A 9,718-nucleotide genomic window follows, 5' to 3' on the forward strand; every position below is an offset into this window, starting at 1 on the left:
TATGTTTTTATCCTGCAGGCCCATATGTACATGAGTATATGATCTGTACTCATTTGTTCAAACTGGGGATAAGAAGTAAAGCAGGTTAGTTTTCACATTATTTCTTATTTACTCTTATTGCTGATTAGCTACAAAGCTGCATTGATCCCTATTATTTGAGTCCTGTCAATTCAGCCAACCTGTTTAAATTTCCTCCTGGAGGAAGACAGCACAGTGTAAAGTTTTAGTGTCCTGCAGGGGGCAGAGTATAAATGAGATGCGTTTGGTTTACCCTCACATGAGGTACACAAAGAAGTCAATGTCAATTCTTCAAAATAAAATAATTGTGTTTCTGATGGGAAATGTAAAACAGTCAGTGAGAAATGTTTAAATTCAGACAGGTTTTTGTAAATAACCACAGGCAACAATGGTTATCTATCGTCTTATTAACAATCTGATGTATGCTCATGATGTAGTACAGCAATTGTAGGGTATGTCATGGCATGCATTATTACAATAGTCCAAAATGAGTGTTGTCAGATTGTTAGAATCAAGGAGGATCAGAAGTTAAGAGTCTTATATGCAGTGAACAAAGTGAAATCTCTGGCTCACATCATCAGGAACAATTTATGCAATGATGACAATGAGCTGCGTCAGTGCTGTAACCTGTGAGCACAAGTCAACAGGTTGACATCTCTTTATATACAGTCTATGGTTGAAATGCATATTCTCTTTGCACGCAGATGAAGTTATAAGAGTACTTTTAGAGCCTGCATTGTTCCATTCTGTACAACACACTGGTGGTGCAAACCTGAGAAATGACACAAGATTTATTCATCTTATTTTTTGAAAGCCGTGGAACAAAATCTCTTAGTGTTTGAATCCCTATGTACTAGGTACAGTATGTTGATTGTGCTCTGTATTTTTTTAGAATATAATAGACAATTATATAATGTCTTTATTGTCGACGTTGCGTCTTTATTTGATCTATAGTTTGACCTCTGACTCTCCAGCCAGTCAGCAGCAGTCAGGTTGGTGAGGCTCACGCTTTTATTGTGAAGCCTCTCCCCCCCCGGAAGTGCGGCTCTTGTTGTGGCTAGCGGAACAGCGGCTACATGACTGTGTGGGTGCTGCGCCGCGTTGCACGTTGCTAGTTAGTTGCAATGTTGTAGCTATTAGCACGAGAGCCTTTCTTTCTCTGGGAGGGAGACCTGACATTTACACCGACAAACCCCACGGAGTCCATTCTCAGTCACCCACCGTCCACTCAGCCGCCGGCGACCGGGGATCCCTTTAACAACACACCCGGTAGCTTGTTGCCTATCTCCTAGCCCGCTAGCCTAGCCAGCTAGCTAGTTAGCCGCTAGCCTTCTCCCGTCTCCTCCCCGAGCTAGAACCGTCTCCTGTCCGGCCGGTGGACCATGGCGATGAGACAGACTCCGCTCACCTGCTCGGGTCACACCCGGCCCGTGGTGGACTTGGCCTTCAGTGGGATCACTTCATCCGGCTACTTCCTCATTAGCGCCTGCAAAGGTGAGAACACGCCGGGCAACAAAAGTTTTGTTTTAGCGTTAAGACATGTGGAGTCGTAAATCCAGGGCCGTCAGCTGATCACCGCTATCCGGTTCCTGAGACGCAGCGGATCTTAGCGTGTGTCAGGTTTATAGCAACGCTGATTCCTAATATATTTAAACGATTAATCAAACAAGCTGTTCTTAGAGATCAGCTCCCAGTGAGCTGTAGTGACATCAGCCTTCATCGGAGTGAGTCAGTCAGATGGATGCTTGTCCACCAGACGCCTGGCAGCACCACCTGCTGTGTCTGTGTGTGTGTGTGTGTGTGTGTGTGTGTGTGTGTGTGTGTGTGTGTGTGTGTGTGTTGTCATCTGCTGCTCCACCGTCGATGTAACACCCTCCCCGCTTTCTCCCCATCAGATGGCAAACCCATGTTGCGCCTGGGAGACACAGGGGACTGGATCGGAACGTTTCTGGGTCACAAGGGCGCAGTCTGGGGAGCCACTCTGAACACAGACGCCACCAAAGCTGCCACCGCCGCCGCAGACTTCACAGCGTGAGTGGAGGGTCCAGTCCTGTTTTTTTTTTGGGGGGGGGATCACACTCTGGCCATCATGGGTGTCTTGAAAGAAGCCTCATCTCGAATGCATCTCTCCATCTCAGGCTTTCTTTGTGCATCCTAATATACTGTTGCAAGATAAGAGTTTCATGACTCGGGCCTTAGTCCACCATGATTCATCATTACTGTGAACGATTGGAAATCCTTCATGAACAGATGATGTCATGACAAATTAGCAATCATTCAAATGTGGGTGTTAAGCTGCTTTCACACATGAACTCTGGGGAAAAATGCACATGACAGGGTCTGGACTTTATCTGTGCAGGAGGCAGGACGCTGTGTATAAATTCCACCTGTTTGTGGTACAGCATCAACGTATCAACACAGGCGTCGACCCTCATCACCAAAAGCTCTCAAATTCCGTTGTCTTCTCACGTTGACGGCATCTTCTACACGTATGGCGTCTCTTTTATTCCTGAGATTCGTTTCAACTTTGCGTCCATCATCAGCATCATGTTATATAGCCTTTGTCAGACCTAACCCGCAGGGAACTCGCCTTTCACGCATGCACAATGTAGCTGTTCTCTTCACAGTCGCGTTAACTCCACTGCGGAGATCACAGGATTTTCTTGACACCACACAGACGCCAGTGTCGGCTCTTATCACCACAAACTCTGTTGCCATCTTCGTCTGTCTTCTACATGTGTGTCACCGCTTTTTCACCAGGACATATTTGTTTAATTTCTTTTCACTTTGCGTTGTGTTAGAAGCGCAATAAACCCCCCCCACTTGCTTGCGGTGAATCCAGAGGGGGGTCCCCTGCTGTGTTCTCACATCGAATTCTCCTGGAGGCCAGCCTCTCACTGAGACACATACACCTCCTCTGGATAAAATACAGAGGATCTGTGGAGTTCAGTGCGTGTCTGAAAGCAGCTTAACATGATCACACTCAGACATTTTCTGGAGTTCACACAAGGCTTTGTTGGGGAAAAACTCCAGAGAAAGTCTGCAGCAACTGACTCAGACATTTGCATTGTCACATACATTCCCCCTGGATACGTTTGGGAGGACATCCAGAGTTCAGTGCATGTCTGAAAGCAGCTTTAGAAAAGGCCATAGTTGTCCTGACTCCAGGGGACTTCATGAAGCACATGATGTGTTTATTCATCTATTTATGGCTCTAATTCAAGTTTTCTGGGATCACAAATCTGGTTTCATGGTTCACTGAGGGTCAGCGTTACACATTTCTTCTGTTCTCTAGGCTCTGAGCTTCCGTCACAGCTTTAATTTGAGTTCACAATGATATAGAATTCATTGTGTAAGAGATAAAACCCTTTAAACACATTGAGCCCATATTGTAGGGGTTTGAAATTGATTAGACTCATACACATGAAGTCAATCATATTTACAATTTTGGAGAAAATTCATTGAAATCACTACCTATCTGAAGTCTTTGTCCAACAGACACCGATAGACACTTTGTATCCTCCCTGTTGAATCTCTGTGGTCAGCGCTAAGTACAGGTCTGAACGCACCCAAATGATCCGGTCTCTCAGGATGTACGAATACCAGGTCTGAACAGGGCTAAAGAAATACCACCTCTTCACCTTAAGAAGCTCTCTCTTGTTGCTTTGGTCCTATGTCAAGGATCGTCGTCCTACTGAAAGATGAAACATCGTTGAATGAATTCAATCTGACCTCAGATTCCACCTTCCCACCTCCACATTCATTCTGTGGTAGAACTTTGCACAAGTGCAGGCTCCTGGCCAAACAGCCAACCCCTGTTGAAGTCCAGCGGGCAACTGTATCTCAGTACATGTTTACATAGTGACCAAAACCTTTAATCACACAACCACAGAGTGCTGGTGAAGCCAATAACTTACTGTTATGAGCTTATTTACACGGACTAACATTGTAATGACACATAACTGCCCAACAAACTGTTATAGTGGTATTGTCAGGGTTTTCCATTGGTTACTGAATGGCTAACGGATGACCTCTTCACTTTTCAGAAAGGTGTGGGACGCAGTGAGTGGAGACGAGGTCCTCACACTGGCACACAAACACATTGTCAAGTCTGTCAACTTCACTCAGGTCAGTGCTCTGACTGTTGTCGTTAATGAATATTGTTCTTTCTGTACATCTCTAAAAAATCTTGGATATATCAGTGAACCTGTTTTAGATAAATTAAATCACCGCACACATCAATACTTTACGCTACATTCGACTAGATATATGCAACATGAAAACACACAAGTATTTAAATGTTACGTCATATGCATGCAAGGATTTTATTAGTATATTTTTCAAACAGATGTTTTCTTTCTATACCTGTGCCTTCTGTTCCTCAGGACAGCAACTATCTGCTGACTGCAGGAAATGACAAGCTACTGCGGATCTATGATCTCAGCTGCCCTGAAGCAGGTAGGTGAAGCTGTCAAAGAGGAAGCTCTTTTATATTAACGTAAATGAAGAATATAGTGTATTCTGGGGGTTCGTCAAACTTTGTGTTTCTTAATCATCTCCTGTAAATCCTGCTTTAGTCAGTGCAGCACTGCCCTCTACTGGAAATAGCTGTCATTAAAATCCGAGGCACGTGAAACCCAGTCAAGCCCCGACATTTGTGTTGTGCCATTTTTGTCTCGTGTACCTGACTGTTGAAACTTTATGTCCTTCAGCACCACAGGAGATTGCGGGTCACACGTCAGCTATAAAGAAAGCTCTGTGGTGTAATGACGACAAGCAGATCCTCTCAGCTGCGGATGACAAAACCATTAGGTCAGTGAACTGAATCAAGTATCGGTGCTGGAAAGACGGATGATGATGAATTTTGCTCTTATTTCTATTTCTATATTTAAGTTGAAGTGTTCTTTACATTGTTAATATGTTCTATTCTCTGATATATATTTATACATATCTGTGTTTGTGTGTGTCCAGGCTTTGGGACAGGACTTCCATGGAGGTGGTGAAAACGATGACGTTTGACTCATCTGTGAGCAGCATGGAGTACATGGCTGATGGAGAGATTCTCGTGATTACTTACGGAAAGACGATCGCTTTCTACAATGCCCTCAGGTGAGCATACATATCCTAGATCACAACACGTCTATTCTGTTTGAAATTAAGTGAGATCCTGTCTACTAGGGCTGCACGACATTAGGAAAACATGCGTCAAATCTCTGTTTTGAAATTCTCTTTTCTCTTTCTATTCTCTTCTTCCGACCATGATACATTGACGAAAAACCCGTCAATGACCCGAATATCTTTAATTTATCATCTAGTGCAGCAGGGCTCCGTCTGATTGACCAAATATATTGACATAGAACACCATTTATTGCAGTTTGTTCCCTCTTTCGCGATACATTTATCACACATGTTGATATCGAGATGACGACAGGGACTGTGAGAGAATGGACACATACTTTGCATGTCCCATGGGCCATCTGTGATAACTTGTGTATAAACAACAGGGTTTCAATGTAGTTAAATGCACATACTACTGAAGATCAATCAGATTTCATCCAACAGGAAATGTACATCTACTAGATATAAGTTTTTATATCTGATTTTGTTATAATGTGCTTACATATTCCAGCCTGGACCCGATCAAGAATGTTGAGGCCCCAGCTCCCATTAACTCAGCCTCCCTCCACCCTGACAAGGACTTCTTTGTTGCCGGTGGAGAAGACTTCAAGCTCTACAAATTTGACTACAGCTCCAAGGAAGAACTTGGTGAGACACAAAGCTTTTTCTCAAGACGCTGGATCATCGTATATGGTCTCGCTCAGGAATTTGAATAGTTGTAGCTGTGTTGGCAGGATGAGGCAGGATACCTCCTATAAAGAGGAATTGTTTGCTGGTTAGAGTGATTAATGTGGAGCTATTGTATCATTTCAGAAATTCTACACTAATGATTTTTTTTTAATTGGGCTGGCAGACACTGTAAGAGAACATACAAACTACAAATTGCTCTAGATCAGTGACGCCAGCTTTAGGAATTAATGTCTTGCTTTCAGTGTGTACAGGGGGAGCTTTTTTTAAATTGGCAGAAAACGTGTTCGATATCCAAAGAAAAAGTTTTACAATTTATTCCTGGACAGATTTTATGGTCCATTTAATGCCCATTTTGAAAAAGAACCAACAGTTCCCTTAAGTTCAATCAAGCTAAAATATTTTTAAAAAAAAGGTTCCAGATCCATTAATTATTTTCGCAGGGCAAAAACCACCCTATCCTGCAATCTTAAAGAAAGTGATGAAAACGTCCTATCCTTCCACAAAGTTTTGTGAAAATTATTTCAGTAGTTACAAATAGACAGAGGCAAAAACAAAACCTTGGCTGAGGTAATTTAAAAGTCTCATGTCAATCATAAAAAGTGTGCAAAAACTAAGAAAAGCACACCTGTAACCCCTTTTTCCGATTTTGTTGCTGCTTCTCTTGTGTGCAGAGTCCTATAAGGGTCACTTTGGTCCAGTCCACTGTGTGCGGTTCAGTCCAGATGGTGAGCTGTACGCTAGTGGCTCTGAAGACGGAACTCTTCGACTGTGGCAGACGGCGGTGGGGAAAACCTACGGCTTGTGGAAGTGCGTCCTCCCTGGTAATGCTCCGGCTTTTAGCACCGATTTATGTACACCGTCTCTGCTGCTCCCGCAATCTGGATATAGGACAGTATCGTTTTTTAAAAGGAGAAATGTTACTGATACTAAAAAGCAGAACATTAATATAAAAAGAAACCACATTCAGTGCTTTCAGAAAGTATGTGGTTCCCTTCAAATTTTTCATTGTTTATGTTGTAAATACCCTCTAATGACGAAGTGAAAATATAATTAAGAAATCTTTGCAGATGTATGAAAAGCTGAAATGTCCTTTTTAATTTGTCATTATAGAGTTTTGAGTCAAGATTGACCAGAAACTAAATTGCTTGTGTATTGGTTAATAATAATAATCATCAATCATCAAAAAGTAATGTTTCAGAAACGAGTGAACTCTCCTGGAAGTTGTAAAACTTGATTCAAGCTCTTGCGCTGATTTAAGGGCTATTGGTCAGCATAAGAGTCTCTTGAACTATTACACTCCAACTGTTTTCAGACATGCACTGAACTCCCACGATCCTCTACAGACTCTTCGGAGGAGGTGTATGTGTAAACGCAAATGTCAGAGCTTCAAGAGTTTCTCTGCCTGACCCCCCCCTAGTATATAGTCGTGAGGAGGTGACGTTAGAACACAGCAGGAGACCCTCTCGTGGATAAACAGCCAGTGAGTGTGAGGGTTAATGGTGCTTTTAACGTGTGACAGACACAAAAATAAAAAAAACGAAAAGCTCTGGGTTAAAAGTAGAGCCACGCACATAGAAGACACGGTTAAAGATGTCAAGAGAGTTTGTGTTGATAAGAACCGACGCCAGTGTCAAAAAGCTGTAAACAAAGTCAGGTGATCTCCGCAGTGGAATTAATACTTTACGTCCTGTCTCTGCCTGCTGCACCACCCTTCACCTGAATCCTGTAGAGAATTTGTTGCTGTTGTGAATGCGTCTTAGCAGAAAATCGCCCTTTGCGTTGTGCACGCATGAAAGACAAACTAGAGGGAAAAGTCCGGACCCAATTCTCCAGATACCCTCCGCAGGTCTTGCCTAAATACTGCTTCAAACTGGAGTTAAGTGGTGCTGCACAATGGGTCTAGTTCAGACCTGCTAAGTAGGGGAGTGGACACACCCAAGATACATTAAAGACTCATTTAAGATCTTATCACTCAGACCACAGTCAGAGGTGGTCTGAGATGCATGTGGTCACATATCAGACTCGATAAAAACATCAGTTGGTCTTTGTGAACAGAAATGATGTACGTGTGTATTTTAAATATAGAGGAGGGAAGTGAAATCTGATCACAAGTGGTCATTGGAAACAAGTTCTAATGCCGGGTGTGACCTGATGTACTCAGAGCTGTCCACTTGTGATTGTATCACTTGAGGTGGATGTTAAAAGCATGTCTGAATGGGGCCTTTGAATCAGTTTCACACTAAATGCTCACAACAGAAAGGCCACGATATGAGACTTATTTACCTGGACTAGACAGGTACAAAGTATGAGCAAATCAATATTATTAAGTCTAGAGACAGTAGCCAAAATGAATTCAAAGTGTAGTAACCCAAATAACAACCCACAAACGTAATTCAAATCTGCAGCTTTTAATGTAATAATCCCTTAAACCCAATAAATTTCCCTACAAGGGAGAGAGGATAGTTAATGCACAACCTGATTATGTAATAGCTATTTCATTTGCAGGAAGTTCTGCTGTGACATGATCAGGTTTTCTTCTCTGACTTAAAGTTTCTCCTGAGCCACAAACACTGAGTTTACCTCCTCATGACAAATTAATTTAATCTTGTGTGTACAATCAGGAGTTAAGTGTGTGTCTGTGAGAGTCCAACACATAACCTGTTTTTAAAATAAGTAATAAATACACAACATACCATTTGTGTGATGTTTTCTCAATCATAATTCTTTTCTATCATGTTGCAAATTGTCACAAAATGTGACATGACTGTTGACGTTGTACGGATAAAAAGACTAAAAGATTTATGATGCAGGATTGAAGAGGTTGTGGCTCAGGCGTCGTCCTCTAACCAGAAGGTCGGCAGTTTGATCCCAGTCTTCCATAGTTTGCAGGCCAAAGTGTCCTTTGGCAAGATACCGAAACAAAATGTGAAAGTGAAACTATACTGTAAAGCACTTTGAGTGGTCATCAGGTTTAGAAAAGCTCTATATAAATACAGACCATTTAGGTGGCAGCTGCAGAACGTATAGTGTGTGTTATGTGTCAGATTGCAATTTATCTAAGAATTAGTATGATTTATTTTTCCTAATTCTTTCTGTTCTGTTGCTTCCTCAGAGGACCTGGGGGCAGAGAACTCTGAGCAGCTTTACACACAACCTCCTGAGATCAAAGCTTGAGGAGCAAGCAGTATTGTTTGGAAACGGGATGAGAAGAGGAAAGGAGACGAACCGAGAGGTGTTCCAGTGTGTTCTATCAGGCCCCAGCGAGGAGCAGAGTCTAGAACATCTCCATCCATCAGGAACTGATGTGGATATTATGACTGCCCCGTCTGTCAGACCAGCCATCTCTCGCGCACACACACACACACACACACACTGATTTTATGCAGTCATATGGACAGTATGGGTTGGAGAGTAAAGCAGTAGATCTGTGAATGTCTCTCGTTCATCGCTGCCTGCTTTCTCTCTGGTCAGCCCAGTTCTGTCCGTCTAAACTTATTTTTACTTCTCTTTACCCTCAAACCCTGAATTCCCCCCAAACGACATGATTTAAGATCGATTTTGGTTCCAAAATTAAAGAAATTAACGAACTGAACCAAGGCCTTTGTTTTCAGTTCATAGTTACAAGAATACTGGCGATAGATGCACAGTGTGTGCTAAAAGGTGCTTTCATTTCTTCGAAAACCTTGCTTTGAGTATTCGCTGCTGTTGTACTGGTTAAGTATGTAATATTTAGTGTCCAAATAAAAGAGAATACTGTTAAGTGACAAAGTGGAAAGGGATTAATTGTCATTGAATTTTTTTTCCCCCTTTTTGGGTTCTGTCTTCATTTGTGTCCAGTGATGAAATAAACCAGTGCATTACTGTTTCATTTGTAAGTAATGCAAGAGCAAAG

General features: G+C 42.4%; 1 protein-coding gene across 1 annotated transcript; it reads left to right on the forward strand.

Moving 5' to 3' along the window:
* Positions 1-1,042: 1,042 nt before the first annotated feature.
* strap (serine/threonine kinase receptor associated protein) lies at positions 1,043-9,717 on the forward strand. The gene is made up of 9 exons (XM_020099906.2): positions 1,043-1,512; positions 1,914-2,049; positions 4,065-4,146; positions 4,404-4,476; positions 4,731-4,830; positions 4,990-5,127; positions 5,648-5,784; positions 6,498-6,647; positions 8,939-9,717. The coding sequence occupies exons 1-9, from the start codon at positions 1,401-1,403 to the stop codon at positions 8,998-9,000; spliced, it is 990 nt and encodes a 329-aa protein (XP_019955465.1). The 5' UTR covers positions 1,043-1,400; the 3' UTR covers positions 9,001-9,717.
* The last annotated feature ends 1 nt before the right edge of the window (position 9,718 follows it).

This window comes from Paralichthys olivaceus, chromosome 23 (assembly GCF_024713975.1).
Source record: "Paralichthys olivaceus isolate ysfri-2021 chromosome 23, ASM2471397v2, whole genome shotgun sequence".
NCBI classification, from domain to species: Eukaryota; Metazoa; Chordata; class Actinopteri; order Pleuronectiformes; family Paralichthyidae; genus Paralichthys; species Paralichthys olivaceus.

Bases quoted from the DNA above. Each gene is read 5' to 3' on its own strand.
- strap (XM_020099906.2), top strand. From the start codon at position 1,401: ATGGCGATGAGACAGACTCCGCTCACCTGCTCGGGTCACACCCGGCCC. The intron at 1,513-1,913 runs GTGAGAACACGC...TCTCCCCATCAG, and splicing joins CCTCATTAGCGCCTGCAAAG to ATGGCAAACCCATGTTGCGC. The intron at 4,831-4,989 runs GTCAGTGAACTG...GTGTGTGTCCAG, and splicing joins GCGGATGACAAAACCATTAG to GCTTTGGGACAGGACTTCCA.